Raw genomic sequence first — 19,610 nt, 5'->3', positions numbered from 1 at the left:
GTACTTGGTATAGAGAAGGACAGCTAATTCATCAGATGGTCATGTTACATGAGGCCTTACTCCATGTGGGGACCATATTTTGAGAAATCTTTTTGGGCCACCTAACCCACAGATATGGAATTTTTGCCAACATTTCTTGATGCCTTCATCTCCCTAGAACCCCACTGTTATCCTCAGTTATGGTCTTAACTGGTATTCATACTTCAATCCTGTGCTGCTTCCATTCATTTTCCAAACAGAGGCCCAAGTAATCTTTGGAAAAAAAAATAAAGTTTGTCATCCTTCTCCTTTAAAGTCCTGATTGCCTTCTGATTGTACTTTAAAAGAAAAAGAAGTTTCAAATCCTGAGCATGGCCCTGGATCTCACTGTAATCTCTTCCTCCAGGCTCAGTGTACCTAAGCTGTGGGGCCTTCCTCCAGTTCTTGAGACACACCAAGCTCTTTCTCACCTCTGCACTTACTTGAGTCTGGAATTTTATTCCCTGACTGCCCTCCCTGATCCTTCTCCTCACCTTCCACTTTCTCATGCCCCACCAATAAATTTTCACCTGGCTGATTTCGTGGATTCACATTCCACATTCAAACATTGCCTTAACTATCACCTCCCAGAGGGGTCTTATCTGAATCCTAAATCTAAACTTGGTTCTTCCTGTAATTACCTGTTTTTATAGCACTTATCATAGTTTTTAATCTTGTCATTTGTTTAATGCCTTTCTCTTCTGCAAGCCTGAAGGCTTTCTGACTGTAGACCCCAATGCCTTGCTTTCTCTTAGCCTACCACATAGGTGCCCAATAAATTATTGTGAGTGAATGAATGAATGAGTGAAAGAAGGAAAAAAATCACAAGTATGATAAATAAGTAGGAAACATTCATGGGAAGAAAGTGCAGTTTTACTATTTATCAAAGGAAAGTATATTAAACACCTATTTTAAATCTATTTATTTTATTAGTAAAATTATTTAACGTTATAGCTGAGGTATGTGGAGAAGGACACATTCATATAATACATAAGGAGAAGGACCTTTTCTGGGTTCATTTTCATTTACTAAATATTTATTAAATGAGTGAGAGGATGAATATAATCTAGAAAGCAGTCTTCCTAAATGTATTTTAAAACATCAAAATTATTTTTATTGACCCAGTATTTTTTCATGAGAATTCGTCATAAGGAATAGTCCTAGATATGGAAAAGGTTATATGTCTAAAGATATTTCTCACAGTGTCATGTATATGGGTAAAATATTGGAAACCACCTAAATGCCAATAAAATATGGCTGAGTAAAACATAGTATATCCACTGGATAGTATAAGAGTATCTCATAAGCTAAATGTTAGGATAAATAATGACTTCAAAAATGTTTATGGCATAAGTTTAAGTTAAACACAAAGTTTTATAAATTCTATTCATGGGGGAAAAAAGACTGGAAAGAAATATGTCATGCTGCTATAGCAATGGGTGATTTCTCCTTTTTTCCAAATTTTCCTTAACTTGCCCATATTTGATTTTTACAGTGATTATAGTTACATTAAATTGTGCATGTACAACATAGCTTGTATATTAAGATTTAATTTCAGCTTCAGTACATTTAAATGAGTCTTGATCCTTACCTTGTGTAATCATTGAAATGCTGTGCCTTTTTTTCCTTAGAGTGACAGAACCTTTCCAGAAGGTTCCCACACTCATGGGTTAGATCACTCATCGTCTTGGCAGGATCACAGTCGCTTCCTGTCTAGTCCAAGATTTTCATACATGAACTGTAAGTAATTAAGTCCTGTACCCGTTTTTAAATTAGATTTAAGAAAATGCAACACATGGAAAAATTAGTTTAAGACCAGTACATGATAGTGATATTCTTAAGTCTGAGAAAATCCTCATGAATCATACAAAAATTGTTCAAGGATATTCATAATAGTACACAGTTTACTAAAAATATGTAGAATCCCTCCTTTTTGGACTTTATACTTCTCAGAATAACTTAACCACCCAAGGTAAAAATCTTAATTAGGCATATTTTTTGTTTGGAGATTGCTAGTAACTATGGATGAGTGAGTAAAAAATGTTATTTTATAATAAAACTCAAATTATCAAAAAATTGAAGGTCTTTGCAATATAAATGTTGAGAAATATGTAATCTTGTACAAAGAGTAAGAATACTATTACTGCTAGATTTCACTCTGTGAATATTCCGTAAATCTTGATATATGTCATCAATGTCAACAAGGTAAGAGTCCATTGGCCCAAAATGCCACCTGCCACCATCTGTCCCTGCCATCTCCATTCCCTCCTATATGTGGTCTTCAAGGTTCAGCTTATATGTAATTTCCTTACAGAAGCTTCACAGTTTGAAGTGTAGTCTCTGTTATGAGCACCCACAGTGTGCTACAATTTTTCTTTTAATCTTGAGGATAGGAGCAATGCCTGTTTTGTTCACCACTGTTTCCTTGGCACTCTATATAGTAGTTGGCAAATAGTAAATACTCAACTAATATTCAATTAATATTAAATTAATATACATGTAAGTTGTTTTTGTTAAGTCCACATTTATCTAAACTTTTGGGATCCAAATGTTATTTAATGGATTCTTATTTAGGAAATAATTTCACTCTTCAGTTTACCATGGGCCTGTAGGATTGTACATTAAATTTGATAATTCTGTCATTTAAAATAGCTATATTGCTCTAAAATAAAATACCAAAATAAGCCACTAGGAAGTAGGTCAAATCCAAGGGTGATAACTCTCATTTTTGCTGGTTTATATTCATGGATTCATTGAATAAATATTTATCAGTTTCTGATAAATGGTTTGGGTTTTCATTATTTCATGATTATTTTATTCTAAATGCAGAGCATTTTTTCTTCCTGTCCTAATCATTTTCCCAAGTGACTTTGTATCTACATAATCCAAGAACCACCCTTCAATATGGACCTCAAGTTGGTTATGGCACCTCAGAATTTGATATACACATAGGCCAATTTTCTTTTTCTTTCATATTTAGCAATAGAAAATTTTCTCCAAGTCCTTCTAATATAAACAAGCATGGAGGAGGAAGTAGGGACTTAGCACCATGAAACATCACAGTGTCCCAACTAGTAAGACATTCAAGAGCCTGGAGATAAACAACACCATGATGTGAACACAGAGGTCTTTGTTATACTGCTGTTACTTTTGCCATTATGACCTTCATAAGCCTTCCTAGAAAGGCACCTAGAGGGAAGTGGTTAGAAGACATTAAATGGAAAACATCAAGATTTTTGGAATTGTATTTATTACTATGATAGGCAGTGAAAGAACCTGTATTTAGGTTTTGACACTAGCATTTCATGACCAACTGTGGTCATTTCTTTAATTAAGATACAGTTCTCACAAGCAACGATAGGTTTCTATAGAAATACACTGGCTGAAAAGGAAAGTTAAACAGGAAAAAATATCAAGAGCATAATTGAAAAAGAAAACATTTATTATAGTTTATATTGTAAAATCTAACTGAAAAATTTAGCCTAAAAAGTAAAACTCTTTATTAGTTTAATTAGTAAAAAAATTAATTAATTGATTAAACCATAGCCTTATGTTTTACTATTCTTCTCGTGTACAAGTTTGTTTTATGATTTTCTTCCCAGACTTATCCCCATATTTTCAAAAATACTTTAAAAGATTTAATCATAAGTACCTTGTCATTAATTACTTTCAAGTAATTGAATTATAATTATTTCTAGAAAACATTTATTCTTATGTGCTTTTCTGATAAGCCGTAAGTTTTCTGTTTTTAATAATGGGGCACATTAGCAGTGAGAAACATTAGGATTACCCTGAGTACTTCTTTTTTGTAGCAAAATTTCAGCTCAGTTATAAAAATTGTCCTGTAATTTTTCTTTAATCTCCCTTTAAATTGAAAAATGAAAAAGAAGAGATGCCAGGACCAACAAAGAGGAAAACAGAACTTACAGCAAATGAGTAATAGAGGAAACAGAGGATGTTTTAAAGAATATCATTAATACCCTTTCAGAGATAAGAGAAAATATTATATCCACTAAATTTAACAAGGGCAAAATACTATGAAAAAGGAACACAGACTAAGCAGTGTCAGAATTTTAAAATATAATTTCCATAAAGAAAAAAGAAAACCAGAAAGGTGGAAAACAATGTGAAATAACCACAAAGAAAGGAGAAGAAAAAGAAAAAGAATGGGACAATAGAGAGAAAAGATAAAATTTTTAGAAAATCAATTCAGGAGGGACAATAGATGATTAATGTGAGTCTTGAGAGAACAGAGAAAACAGAACAAGAGGCCAGGAGTGGCCAGGCCCACCCAACAAACACCCACTGACGGCGGCCATGCTGAGATTTTCCTTCGCTCTTTTCCTATATAGATGCCCATGTGCCCGGATCCTGCACCTTCCTCTTTCTTGTTTCACTCCTTTCTTTTGTAAGAGTGATGCAGGACAAGCAAGCCCCAAAATTGAGGCTTAGTCTAGGCGGGTTCTTGGCTTCACCCAGGGAAGAATTCAAGGGCAAGCCGGTGGTGTTAGCAGCAGTTTTTATTGAAGCGTCAGTGTACAGCAGCAGCAGAGGTCCTGCCGCTTACAGAACAGGTCTACCCCATAGACAGCGTGCCCAGAGCAGCAGCCCTGAAGCAGTTCTGCACTCACAGTTATACCCACTTTTAATTATATGCAAACTGAAGGGCAGCTTATGCAAAAATTTCTAGGATGAGGGTAGTAACTTTCAGGTTGTTGGGTGGTCGCCAGGAAAATGGGCAGTAACTTCCGGGTGTTGCCGTGGCAATGATAAACTGACAGGCACACTTGTGGGCGTGTCTTATGGGGAGGTGCTTCTGCTTGAGACCCGTTTTAGCTAGTCCTCAATTTGGGCAGGTATCCAAGCCCTGCCTTTGGAGTCTAGTCCCACCTCCTACCTCTACAGCACACAAAAGAAAAGGAGGTGGGAGGCCGAGGCGGGAGGATCATGAGGTCAGGAGATCGATACCATCCTGGCTAACATGGTGACATCCCATCTCTACTGAAAATACAAAAAATAAGCCAGGCATGGTGATGGGCGCCGATAGACCCAGCTACCCAGGAGGCTGAGGCAGGAGAATAGCATGAACCCGGGTGGCAGAGGTTTCAGTGAGCCAAGATCATGCCACTGCACTCCCGCCTGCGTAACACAGCGAGACTCCATCGAAAAAAAAAAAAGAAAGAAAGAAAAGGAGGTAAATATTTCTAGTCTTTGTATTTCTAAAAATAGATTTCTTCCATTAACACTTGACTGAAATTTTAGCTGGCTATAAAATTCTAGTTGAAAATGATTTTCTTTCTGAAGTCATTGAACAATTATCCTCCAAAATCCAGTGTTGTTGAAAAATCCTTCATTCATAGATAGAGACTGTCACTCCTTTGAAGTCATCTTCTGCACCTGCTTCCTACCCTACCACATCCTTTCTACTCCTCGCTCCAGGAACTTTTAGGATCTTTTCTTTCGCCCCAGTGAGTTTGTGATGATGTGCCTCAGGGTGGGTCTTGTTTTATTTATTCTTCTAGCTACTTTTAATCTGGACACTCATATTTTTCAGTTCTGCCATAGTGAAGGAAGAAAGGAAAGATTCTATCCAGAAAATTTGCAGGAAACAAACTAAAAACTGATAGATTATCTGATACGATTGAACACTTAAGAAAAAAGACTACTAGTGGACATATGGCAGATCGAACTGAGCACTTAGAAGCACGATGGTCACAGAGAAAGAGCAAATAAAAAGAAATGAAACAAGAGTCAGTTAATAAACCAAGGAGAAAAAAATGAACAAGAAGAGAAATGTTTTCATAGTATACTTACTATGTTTTCATGAGCCATATTTAGTCATAATAATGTAAACAGTCACATAACTAAAAGCTCATATGTAACTATATTGGGAGTATGAGGTGAGGAGAAGGGGGTGAGTGTGGATAATGTCTAAAAATATAAATCAAAAAATAGCAATATAAGCTTCTCCGTGTTTTACAAAAATGAAATAAATACAGAAAATAAAACTAGAAGAGGTGATCATCAGAGCTGACTCTCGGAGTGGGATTGTGGAAATCAGAGAGGTGGAACAAGAAACTCCTGCTTTTCTATGTAACCCTTTGGTATTATCTGATATGTGTATATACACTTTGGCTAAAAATGATTCTTACAAAGACAAGTGTTACTAAGAAAACCCCAGCTTTTATGTCTGACTAGGAAATGTCTAATTTTATTGTTAAGTTTCAGGTGGAACATGAAAGCTGGGGTTTGGAGTTTGGAGCAGTTGAGATCTGTATGGAGACTTAGGGAGTGGATAGTCATAGGTCCTTAGGCAGACATGAGTTTCTAGGCTCACAGAACAGTCAGCTCCTTACTCTAGTCAGAATTTGTACTGAGTGAGGCCTTTTCGTTTAAGCTGTAGATGCTAAGACATTCATTCTGCTGACTTAGATGCCCTGTCAAACTGTGACCAAACTAAAGCACAGAATCATTGACCATGGAAAAAACAAAGGAAATGGGAAAATACTGCATAATTTGTGGTCTCTGAAGCGATCCAGCATTAATGAAAGTTTGTTTTAAGAAGTAATTTATGTCAGCTTTGTGTAGTTCAGGTCAATTCAAGAAAAGGTAGATTCCTTCTGCCAGGAAGAAGGGAAGAAATGTATAAATTGTAAGTTTATATTGCTATTGGAAATAGGAACACAGAAATCCATTCTTTAAAGCCATGATCACTACCAAATTTATCCTGGCTTGCTGGAAGTTATGGCCATGAGTCAGGACACTCTTTTAGAAGACTTGGATTCCATTACCTTCAGCCTGTAGACAGTGGGGACTTAGTAAGAGAGACACATAATGTCAGCTTTTGAAACTGTCATTTTTGCTTTTCAAAAGTGGCAACTGACCACTAGTCACTATGTATAGCTCCTTTTAGACTAAAGAAACACAACTCCAGGACAGAGCCATCACATCCCAGGACTGGGACCAGACCAGATTTCACTGAGGTCCAGAGTAATCTGACGACTTCTAGAAATCTCTCGTTTTTTAAGACTGAAATGCTTAATCTTTGTGGAGTTGGTGTCTCCAAACCAGATTTTAAAAATAAATGCATATTATAAATTTCCTGTAAATCTAAAACTATTCCAAAACATAATGTTTGTTAAAATAAATGAATCAAAAAGGAAAGAATTGTTATTCTTCATGGGGAAAATATGTTATCTAAGGATTAGTATAGGAGTTGGAAGTGAATTTTACATATTATTTAAATTTGATATTCTTAGAAAAGCAAATTAATGAAAGATGCTTAAAAATACTATTTCACTTTCTTACCTCAGTATACATTCCTCTAAAAAGAAAAGTTAGTATTCTCACTTTGTGTTTTGAGGTGCTTAATGGTAGTTTAAGTCCCTGGGGTGAAAAATAATTTATCCACATCAAGAATAGCACACTATTTTTGTTTCTGTGTTATACTTCAAGGTCCACCTGGTTAACTGTGAAGATACTTCATATGTAGCCTGTCCTCAGCCTTGTAGAATAAAATGCCAAAGATCAATGGCAATGAAAACACTAGGACACTGATAAAGGCAATAAAATCGTTTCTTGTCCATTAAAGGATTTAATTCTCTGAAAGTGCAGTCTCTCTGTGTCTCTCATTTTACAGGTTTATTTTATGTGACTGTGGTTCAGGTATTTTTTGCTGATCGGTTAAATGCCGGATATTTTTAAATAACTGAATTCTGATTTTTGCAAGTTGACAAGGTACTCTCTAGAGGCACTCCAGAAACCAGCTAGAAAATCCCCAGTTGGCTGTCATTTTAAAATCCCTCAACTATATTCACTTGTTCAACCAGTATTTACTAGAAGGCTGTGCGCTATGTCCAGTGTTCAGTTCTGGAGGATACAGTAGTGAACAGGACAGGCAAGGTCATCTCATGGAGAAACAGGTAGCGAGCAAGTAAACAAATAATTTAAAACGGTGATTGGTGCTATCAAGGTGAAATGACAGAAGGTACCTGGAACAGGAACACTCATTTAGATTGATGATCAGGATCTGCCTTCCCGAGGAGGTTACAGCTGAAACCCGAATGGCAAGAAGCAGCAGCTGAGTTGAAATTGGATGGGAAGCGTCTTCCTGATAGTGGGGGCAAAAAGTACAAAAGCTCCGGAGAAGAAAGGGACATGGTCTCCTAGAGATACGGGCTACTGAGCGAGTGAGGGAGAGGGTGCAGCCACAGTCAGATGTGTGGATTTTATTCTGAGTTCACTGGGCGACAGTTAAGGGCAGGCTGAGGGAGTCACGCAGAAGAATGACATAATTTGATTGACTTTTCAGAAAGGTGACTGTGGTTGTGGTGTGGAGAAAGGATCGTAAGGGAGCAAGAAGTAAACAGAAAGAGAGAAAATGGTGACTTGGGGGCTGTGATGAGAGTAATGGGGATGGTGTGAATCACGACTCAGGTGAAATTGGTAGGGAGAGTCATTAGAGCTCACTCTTAAACTGGATGGATGGGTCGGACAGGACAAAGGAAGAGAGGAACCACGGTTTGAGAAACTGGGCAGATGGGCGTATCATTTTTCAAGTTGGAGAAGAGTAAGGAATGAGCAGGCATCAGAGAGTAGAGAACAGGGGAGATTTCACACAGACAGTTGGATACAGGCATCTATAGCTCAGACGAGGGGTAGGAGATAGTAAAAGAATCGTACACTCAGACTCCAGGTTACTTTCAGTAGACTAGAAGTTGTAACAAAGAGGATTCCATAAAAAGGAACCCTTAAGATTTCTGCCTGTAAAATTCTGTGCGAGTGTGCATATGTGTGTGTGCGTGCACCCATGTGTGGTTTATATCATTGTATCCTGACGAAGCACACACTTTTTACTCTCAGGTATTCTTCAAATAAAAGAAAAATGTTAATTCTCATGTGTTTTTTTTTTAATGTCATAAATTGGATGTATTTATTCTTAGGTTGAAGGTATCTTAGTCCCTGTGAAGTTTAATTATAGAAAACTAGATCAAATACCATGATACATTAACTACCTTCTGCAAAATTAATTTTTTAGGCCAGTTTTATATTCACCTATGTTTATTTCTCTTTTTCTTCTTACCTTGCCAGCATTTACCAAAAGAACTGTTGCTCCAGATTCAGCTTCAAACAAGGAAGATGCCACAATGAATGGAACAAGTTCACAATCCAAAAAAGAGGAATATGAGAGCTAAAAAAACAAATGTAATTTGTTATTTTACATGAGTGTTTTGCAAACAATAACATCTCTATTCTTACAGCAATTTGGCCCAGATTATCTAACAGACATACCTGCAACTTTGGCTCTTTGGTATTGCCAAACATTGACAAAAGTGACAATACTGTTGGTTCTTGTAAATGGTAAACCAGTCCAAATAATATCAGCTCATGAATGATGTGCAGCTAATTTATTTGCAACTTATACTAGCACAGAAAGAATGATATTTTTTTCACTTTGTATTTTCCTTTTTCAAGTGTGGTCAGTCACATTTTCCCAACCAAAATTTGGATTTCTAATTGAGGCCTTTCAAAAATTACTGGCTAAAAAGAAGGAAAATGAGTTACCCTTGAGGCAAAAGTTGCCAGCACTTTAGATTCAGGGAGCATTTATATACAACTGATTTTTTGAAAAATGCTTTCTCCCTAATAAATTATCATGTGTTATAACATGTCATGGAGATGTGCATATATAACATTAGACAGGCCACTTTATAAATGCTCAGGACTTTTATATCCATCATCTCAGCAGTCCACAACTACATACAGTAGCTGAAAATTATTTCCAATCATCCATTTTTAATAGCAATAAAGAATTCATAAATGATATCTGAACTGTTGAGCACTGTGAAGAATTCATAGCACAATTTATTTATTTGTCTTTTTGTGGCCAAATATCCTACTGTGATCACTTCAGTCATATCCTGGACCGTCTTTGGTTTACTGTGGCTAAAATCATAGCACCACACTCCTTTGTCCATGAGATATGTATATAGTCTTGTATAATTTGGTACTATCTGCTTCTACCATCCCAACTTTTTTCATCAAAGTGTTTAAGAACATATTCCCTTTACGTGCTGATCTCCTAGTGGAGAAAGATTTATAGTAAATGCTAAGTAATAGTAAACTTTCAGGAACTGAATCCTACTGGGTCATGGATTCTGCACAGACAAGGACAATAAAGCAATACCTTTGTAATATGCATTACTATTTTGTGTTCGTTAAAGTACACTTGCTCGTTAGAGTTCTCACATTTCATAAAGATTCTTCCGCTCAAGATATGTTGTCCTAACTTACCGTATTTGATGGTACTGAAGAAAAAAATGGCAACCTCTTTCCATGAAATTGAATGCAACTCTTCCTATAGAACATGAAGATATCTCATATCCAAAAATTGCGTAACACAAGCTATGTAACCTGAGAGTATAGCTATGCATCTTTATCATTTATGCATTTTAAAAATCTTTTGAGTTCTTACTATATGCCAGTCATTGTGCTAGGAGGAAAAAAATGAGATACAAAAACAGGTATGCACGTCGCAAAGTTTGGTTGGCATTAGGAATTACATGAAAACAGGAGTGATTTGTTCAGGGTAGCTGGAGAAATTTGGGGTTAGACAACGTTAAACAGATTTGGTTTTCTTTTATCTAACTTCAGGAATTCTCAGAGCAATGTAATGTACTAATGAGCATTACGAGGATTTATTAGGAGTATCCCATGCAGTGTGACTCACAGTCCTGGTGATCCATATAAACTATATCACTGTATGGTAATATTTAAAGTATTGAGAATTTATTTCCATTGATGGTTTGACCAACATCAAAATATTTTATCTCCCTGGTCCTAAATAACCAGCAGAGAAGAATATACGAGGGAAAATCAACAGGTTTTATTTAAATCCTATGGATAAATGTTAGTTAAATAACTTTTTCTTTTATGTATTAGTAGGGCCTTCATGCAGTCCATTCTCTTCAATAAGAACTGATTTAAACCATTATTAGTGCATCTGTGTTCACTTAAAAAAAATTGCACCAAACCAATTAGACCTGAAAATGTAAAGTAACTCAAATTATTTACTTGAGAAATCCTTGAAAACATAGTAGCCAGTGATTTTATAACAGAATGGAGAGGAATCTTATGAAATAACTTTTTCAATCTTAAAAAAAAAAAAAAACCCATTATATCATGTTATTGAATGCCCTGTGCTACTGTTGGATGAATGAAGGTGTCTGACTTAAATATGGAACACACAAGAACTTCAAAGGCAAAGTCAACTTTTTGTGAACAATAATTTTTCAAAATTCCTTGGCCTCCTATTTATATAGAATTGAATCCAGGGACCTGTCTCCTCTGAGGATTTTTCCTATCTCTTGCAGTTACCCTACCCTTGAGTTGGAAATCAAAAAGAATGCCAAGGAAACATTAATAGCTTGATTTGTGCATCTTAAAGCCAACAACTTCTTTCCTTTACTCACCCTTTTGGCAGGATAGCCTCCATTACATGGGATATCGGCCCTGTTTGAATGATAGCTGGTCCACCATATTGCTTGTAGCACAGGGACACTGGGAAGGATAAACCTTATTCTGCAGTAAGCCTGGTCCAATACTTAATTTGAAGGTTGACCTTTTTGGTTTAATAATTTGATTCTTCTGGCCATCTTTCTCCCTAAACACACTGAACTTCCACTGAAGTTGCTGAAGGCTACAGGGGAGAAACACAGCTGGGAGAAATCTGGCTTGATGTTTTTCCCATTGGCTAAGGTCATATTATTTCTTTGACTAGTGTCTGACTGGAAGGCTGAAAACCAGTTGGTTATGTAACGTTTTATGCACCCAGTTTCTCAGAACCACTAACTTTTCTTATTGTTATAGTTTACCTACCTATTTTTACTAATAAAGAGCTAAAATCTATAACTTAATAAAATAGTACACATACAGCATTTAAAGTTTACATGTATAAAAAATGCCTACCTACTTAAGAAAATGAACCTACTTTTCTTCATTTTTCTCCTTTCAAGTATGGTAAGTGCATTTTTCATTTTGAGTCTCGGTTCAGTGATATGCAAAGTACATTTAGAGCCATTTAGTAGTTGTTACATTTTCTCTAATCTGTATTGAATTTTGTAGTTAGATAACACATCGTGTTTAAAATAGGACCAAATTCTAACATATAAGGAGATGGCACATTTACTTAGCAAACTCTTTTTTTTTAGGAAGGAATAAATACCTCAAATTGTTTTACTCAGGATTTGTTCTTATTATAAATGCAGCTACACATCCTATGGTAGCCAAGAATGTGAATGATCTTTGAGTAATTTTCCAAGAGTCTTACACCCCCTCCCCAGACAGACTGTTCCAGTGTTTTCTCTCAATTTAAAACAAAACAGAAAATTTGTGATTTTTCATGGCCTTCAAATGAGGAAGCTGTTCTCACGAAAGCATCTGGTTTTCTTGGATCAAAACTAAATTATGAACCTTAGCTGGAAAGGAAATTTGGGAAAGTTTGTATATAAAGGCATTTCATGCACCAAAGTATGATATGAAAATAGCTCCATCTTTCAACGTTTAAGTTCTCAAATGTTTAGCAATAGAAACATATCAACTTATCCCTATTTGACAAAAGAAATTTAAACCACGAAAGATTCCATTTAGTTTCATTTCCTTACAAAACACGACACATCTAATTTAAGGCTGGAAGAAATGCTTACATGGAAAAGCAGAACTTTAGATTCCAAGCCCCCAAATAAATTCAGAAAATTCACCCTAGCTTTTGATTAGTAACAAAGTAAACCAATCTGCTCTTTGGCGAAACCAGCCGCACCTTCTAGTTCTAACCTCATCTGGCCCTCATCTGCCCCTATTGGCTTCTCCTGCTATATCTAAACCTATGGCCATATCCTACCTAAATTCAAGCCCAGCACAAGTCACCCTTAGTGTTCTACCAGGATAGCCCCTACTGTGGACCTCTGAAGTCTAGTAACTGTTCGACCCACACTATAAGGGCCGACTTTAGGGTTTGTAGCCCCTGCATTTCTTTTCAGAAGTAGCAAATTAGGAAATGATTTATATTGCATATGTCTTTGGCCATTCTTATGACTAAAACCCTAGGGATACTTCTGTGGTTGGACATCTTTTCTTCTCTAACATAGCTGGATTCTGATGTGGGTGCAAAGCCCTGTGATAATTGTGGATGTGAACTTGCTCTCTACAGGAATATACTGGATTTCTAAACTGCATGTTAGCTACATGTTAGCTGCCTTTCAGGAAGATGTTTGAAACAATATATCATCTGATGGCCTCCATTTTTTATAATGTAGAACCTAATGTCTCTGAGCATATAAATGAGAATGTTGGGAGGTGGGAAATGCTACTATAGTCCAAACAGAGCCTTGCAATATCTATCACCTGTACTTACAACATAACTTGCTATGTTTCAGGAAACTGAAGTTACACAGTTGCCAATTGCCATTCTCTGGACGAATGCTCTCTTTTTCTCAAACAGACAGATGCTAGGCTGTCTATCTTCTGTTGCCCCATACGACCCCACAACTTGTCGCCCTCTCATTTTTAATTACTTTTAGTGAAGCAGTTTGACTGGTATTATTTAAATAAAATTAAAGTTACAATTTATCCTTACATATTGGAACTCTATGTCATCTTAGCTGTATACTTCATTGGAAATAAAGATCAGAATACTGGCTTGAGGCAATATATATATATATTTTAACAAAACTAGTGGATACTGAACTACCAACAGTTCGGATGTTACAATTTTAAAGTAAAAAAACATTCTGAGGGAAAGTAGGATAATGTTATATGTTCCTTAATCACTAGCTCACAATCTTCTTTACATAATGATTTAATATTTTCTTAAAATCATGCTTGCTTAAAAAAAATGCCAAGTTTAATTTTGATAGTATTAGGTTTTCCATCAAATTATACAGTTTTCTTTTTTTTTTTCTTACAAATTTTTAAACCGAGAGTCACGTGTACTTGTGAGTCATTTGAAGCCACCAAGCATTCAAATGGCTTTCAAAAGTGCGAGACACTTTGCCAATAATGCGAAAATTTGTACTTCGAAACAGTGCATCTCTTTGTCCTTGAGATACTGTATTTCTATTGGAAATATTTCATCTCTCCCAGTCTGGCTCTCTTTGATATCCTTCTCCGGTATCCAGTCCTCTCCTCAGTGATCTTTAGAAGCAACTTTCTGTCCTTTTTTAGGGCCCACCTGTGGGCTAGAGTCATACTCACTTGCCCTGTGCATGTATTTTAAGATAACAGGATAATCACAAGCATAAGGAGTTAGTGAGATTATTACATGAAACACTTTTGTTATTTTTCTTAAGATGTGAGCTGATCTATTAACCAGGTGTGAAAGACTTCTCTTGGTAAAATAAGATCATTACTCTTCATCCTTGTATGATAATACACAGCTGTTTTTAATACAGTATTTGTAGGTACTTCATATATCAGAGAACCTATTCATATCACCTTCATCACCTAATAGCCAAAAGAGCAATTCCCAAAATGTGTGTCCAATTGCACATTTGATTTAAAATTACAATTTCAAATATATCCCCTTTACAAGCTTCTTTCCTCCCTTCTTAGCTCTTGAAGCCAGCTATTATCAGATCATACTGCATAACTCTTATTCAGTGTTATCCCTAGGGTAGTGGTTATTCTAGTTTAGATTTTGTTTGTCCATTGTTGCTCAGCACTTAGCTGGGTAAGGGAATGAAGGATGGCAGGAGTTCTGTAAAATGATATGAACACAGAGGAAGCTGGGTTGCCTTTAATAACACACATTTTAAACTGTTTACTGGAAGGAAAAAACTGTGGTAGCACCTCATCCTTTATGTGATGCAGGGTCCTGGAAAGAAGCATTGTGAGAAGTCCTGTTGAACTTGATGTGCTCTATAAAGTCACATTTCTGATGAAAGTTGCGCTAATCCTTCATGTTCTTTATAGACTGCTGGCTAGCAGTTTGGATCTGGGTGCAAAGTGATCAGCTTTCTGATGTTTTTCATTCGGGGTGCCCTGTGCTTGTCTGTCATTTTGGATTTTCATTTTATTTATGCTGTCATTAATTCCACTGTGAGTGAAGATACAGGCTTGATTTATGACTTAGCATATTTGAAACTTCCCATCTTAATGAACCTCAAGCTGTTAGTTACCAGAAATAAAACAGTGATGGGTAGCAAAGTCATCTAACATGGTGGCTTTAGGAAGGTGGGCATTAAAAGAGGTTTGGAGAAACCTACAGATTTCTTTCTTTCTTTCTTTTCCCCCCTCTGGCCTTAGTAAAATAGATGCAACAGTTCTAACGAGGCACTTCCTGCCCAGAGTCACTGGCAGAGCAGCCTCCACCCAACAGCTGCAGCTTGAGAGACCTCATGCTGCTGGCCAAGGTTCATTCTGTGCTTTGACCAAGACCACAGCCAATAAAGCCAGTGTGTACCGTGGAAAGAGTTTCCCATTTTTTTTTCCACTGGAGAAGTCTTTTGTGAGGTTAGTTTGACTGTTCCAAATTAACAGTGGTGGTCATTGCTCATTTCTTAATTTTAACTGCGTGTAAACTCACGGATTGGATTCCACTGAGGGTAAATCATAGTTTTGCGAGGAAGATACATATCCTTTTGTTCAACGATTCCTGAAAGCAATGGTTCACAAAGGGTGGTCTCAAAACCTGCAGCAGCAGTATCACCTGGGTGCTTGTTAGAATTACATATTCTCTAGCTATCCCCAGACCTATTGATTCAGAAGCTTTGGGGATGGCGCCAACGATCTATGCTGTAACAAATCCTCCAGGTGATTCTGATCAATGGTCAACTTCAAGAACCCTGCCTTGACATTCATTTTATTATAGTCTTCTCTGAGTTTTAGTGCCTATCCCAAAACAAAAATATGAAAGTGGCTATTTTCCAGGTGAAGTACAAGAGTATTTTCTTTTTAATTTGATTTCCAGTATCATGTGTTCTCCCAGGTGTCTGAGCTGTGACTCAGTCCTGAGGCTCACCCAAGTGAAGGTCTTAAAGTCATTTCCAAAAATGCTTGATTAACTACTAGAAGTTACTTCCCACCTCCTCTTTCTAAAAGACTCTGCCAGGACTCTCCCCATTCATCAGGATCATCATCAAGACATCCAATTAAATCAAGGCCTATAGTATAGTTCTTCTGTTTGGTTTGAAGGACAGAAGTAGTATTTGATTATAAAGGTTGCAAATGTCTTTAGAGTCAAGTTGTAATTCTGTTTTCTCTCTCCCAGGAACTTCAGAGCAACCTGATTTGGGGCAATGATTCCACATTGACATTTCACATGCAATTTCATTTTTTCTTCTCTATACCAGTGGCTCACAGTCAACCACTGTGTTTCAGGGTAACATTTCCAGACTTTGACATTGTCATGTGAAGGAAGATTTTAATTTGATGATTCCTTGATATTTAAATCTCATCCAGCTTTACTTCAATGTCGACATCAAGATCAGGGATTCTTTTCTACCTTTGCATCTTGTTGTCCCTGAAAGACTGATAGCTGATAGCCATATATGATTTGTCTTGGCCTTTTATCTTACAGTGTGTACCCCCCTTAAATATAATTGATAATATGAAATATTTGTTTGTAATCAAGTTGATGCCCCTCCCCTTATTGTTTAGGAATGGACTACAGGAAAACCTACCCAGAATTTTCCGATTCGAAAATGTCTAAATATTTTCAAGAATAGAAGCTTTGCTAAGGACTCCCCACCCTTCCAGCCAATTGCAACAGTTAAAGTACTAGAATGTACAGGTCTTGCATAAATAACAAAACCAAGTAAATGGAGCAAACAGCATAGCTCCTCAAACTGTGTTTAAAATGTCTTCAGTGATTTTATGGTTTGGAATTTGTACCAAGTGGTAATGTAGATAATGTCTTTTAAAAACAGCCTACATGAATATACACATGCATTTTATTACACCTGCTGTTATCTACTTTGGAAAAACTTCCCATCATTGAACAGGCACATATGCCAACAATTACATACTTCAATTCCTAAGTTTCCTCAGCACTAGTGGCCTTCCACTCAAGAAAGCATTATTTCCCTTAATTCAATCATCTGTCCATTTATTCATTCATCACTAAATTCTTGTGGACCTATCATGTGCCAAATCTTATTTAATTGGCTAAAAAAGTCTCTAGTATATATTACCAGTCTTAACTTTGTGATTTTTACGAATTTCTGTATAACTTATTTACTTGGTATGCTGATAAAGTTGGTTAACTAGACCTACAGGTTTCAGTATGCATAATTCATAATTCCTAATAGCAATTATAATAGTTATACACAATTTGAACTTGGTACAACTAGACTTGACTATGCTAAACTTTCATTACTCATTCATGTTTCACTGTTTATTGCTCTTCTCAGAAAAAGGAATGAAATTGGACTTTTGGAAAGGAAGAGGGATCTAAAAGTTCTGTATATTGAGATAATATCAAATAAGAGAGCCAAGACCCTCGTGTTATCCTTGACCCATTTTGAGATAAATACTAAAGGCAAAGCCATACAACCCAATAATGATTCTTCTCATTTTGTTTTTGGGCAGCCTTTACTTTCCAGAAGCAAGGATCTTGTGTATATGTATGTGAAAATGTATCATTTGTTGGGTATTAACTGAAGATGAGATTCAGATTCTCAGAACCATTACTGGATATAGACTGAACTTCTCATAGACAGATCTCACGTGAGAACAACGCAGTACTGGAGCCACTGAGGGACAGCTGTCCACAATGGCTGCCAACTTCTTCCTGGGGCTACCTTGATTCCACTGGTTTTGAGCTGCAGACAATGTGTTATTTCTCACACTAATGACCACAATTGAGGTCAGATTTCTCTACCCTTTCTGTTTTGGGACTGTATTTCTTAGAGGAATGTGCAGTTGTAGACACCGATACCACAGAGCAGATATAGAAAAACTTTCCCATGCAATATTCGTTCCAACAGATGTTCAGGCTAAATGTTCAATACTTTATTGCTCTTCTTGGAGAGTCATTACAAGTGAACTGGAAACAAAGAAGGAGTCTAAAGGAGAATAAGTTAAAATCTTCCTGTGGGCTGTAACCCTCATGTTGAAAGCATGGATGTGAGTGGTATCTTCTTTCGTCCTTTCAAATGTGTATGAAATTACCCACCTTCCTAAGGTGATAACTGATGCCATCAAAGTGGCAATCAACAGAGTGAGATCCATGTTCATTCTGATACTGATATCAATACCATGACTTTACATAAATGTTTGATCAATTTAACAAAGCAAAACTGCCTTTTACCAACAGAATAATTACCGTCTGCTGATAGCATCATGGGAGCTAATTCCCAAGTGACCTGTAATTTGTGTGAGGACCCATGTGGTAACATGGATAACCCAAGCAGGTCTTGGTAAGGTTTGATCAAGGTAAATCATCACCACTTTGATATTTGCCATACATTTTATAATTAGTAGCCAGAGGTCTAGCATATAGAAAAAAATTGTATAAATGAGAACTGAGATTGCCTGGGTGCAGTGGCTCACGCCTATAATTCCAGCATTTTGGGAGGCCAAGGCAGGCAGATTGCTTGAGCTCAGGAGTTTGAGACCAGCCTAGGCAACTTGGTAAAAACCCCATCTCTACAAAAAATACAAAAATTAGTTGGGCATGGTGGCACACACCTGTAGTCCCATCTCCTTGAGAAGCTGATGTGAGAGGATCGCTTGAGCCCTGGAGATCAAGGCTGCAGTGAGCTGTGATTGTGCCACTGTACTGTAGCCAAGGCAACAGAGCGAGACCCTGTCTCAGAGAAAAAAAAAGAAAAAAGAACCAAGATGAGGGGTTTTATCGTTTTGATACCATCACCTGTTGAACTTCTTAACTCTTTCAATCAATATTTTATCCAGAATCTGAAGCTTTAAAAGTTGCATAGAAAATTGCCAGACATAACTAATGGTACCTAGAAAGCAGCTTATTAAATTACATATAGCTGCTACAAACATGTCACTGTATTTCTAAATTATAAAATGTTTCACTAGACAGTAACCTCTTTGAAGAAAGGCATTGTGTTTTGCCTGGTACTGTGGCTGACATACAGTAAGTGTTCAAAATACATTTACTAACTGAACTAACTCCATCTATACTCCCAACCATCTTTCCTGACCACAGTGAGCAAAGTGTGTTTATTAACTGGTTTTAGTGGCCAAATTTGCAGTCTTTCAGCACTTCACAGAACCACTAGCTTGATTGTATTCATTTAAATTCACATCACAGTGTTGTTCTTGGAACTTCTGCGTGATAGTTTAAATCATGCCTTCAGTGCCATGAATGGCATGAAAACCACACCAATCAGATAACATCCCTATGTCACCACTATTAATAACTGATTTACTGAGCATGAAATATGCTGATTTTGCCTTAAAAGATATTAGTAGAGTATCTGTGCTGTCATTGCATGCATTATTTCTCTTTTGTGTTTGTGCAAGTCTACAGCTGAAGGCCTGAGTGTGTGTCGGCCATTATACTTGTGGATTTCTGTGTGTGTGTGTATATATATATATCTGTCATCATCACATGCTTCCACAGGACT

General features: G+C 36.7%; 1 protein-coding gene and 1 long non-coding RNA gene across 16 annotated transcripts in view; one reads left to right on the top strand and one right to left on the bottom strand.

Moving 5' to 3' along the window:
- CEP128 (centrosomal protein 128) overlaps positions 1 to 10,209 on the top strand; it is a 441,752-nt gene extending 431,543 nt beyond the window's left edge. For all 14 annotated transcript variants that reach the window (XM_073998545.1, XM_073998538.1, XM_073998537.1 and 11 more), the window contains 2 exons: positions 1,650 to 1,758; positions 9,109 to 10,209. In XM_073998545.1, the coding sequence (XP_073854646.1) occupies positions 1,650 to 1,758; positions 9,109 to 9,212 (213 nt within the window). In that variant the 3' untranslated portion in view covers positions 9,213 to 10,209. The remainder of the gene's footprint in view (positions 1 to 1,649; positions 1,759 to 9,108) is intronic.
- The window catches only part of LOC102125908 (uncharacterized), a 60,266-nt gene that overhangs the window by 12,140 nt on the left and 28,516 nt on the right, over positions 1 to 19,610 (bottom strand). For both annotated transcript variants that reach the window (XR_012416329.1, XR_012416328.1), the window contains 2 exons: positions 9,101 to 9,208; positions 1,610 to 1,727 (listed from right to left, as the gene is read on the bottom strand). This is a non-coding gene — a long non-coding RNA (uncharacterized lncRNA). The remainder of the gene's footprint in view (positions 1 to 1,609; positions 1,728 to 9,100; positions 9,209 to 19,610) is intronic.

The sequence above is a fragment of the Macaca fascicularis genome, chromosome 7, assembly GCF_037993035.2.
Source record: "Macaca fascicularis isolate 582-1 chromosome 7, T2T-MFA8v1.1".
NCBI classification, from domain to species: domain Eukaryota; kingdom Metazoa; phylum Chordata; class Mammalia; order Primates; family Cercopithecidae; genus Macaca; species Macaca fascicularis.
This window is presented reverse-complemented; position numbering and strand designations above follow the sequence as displayed.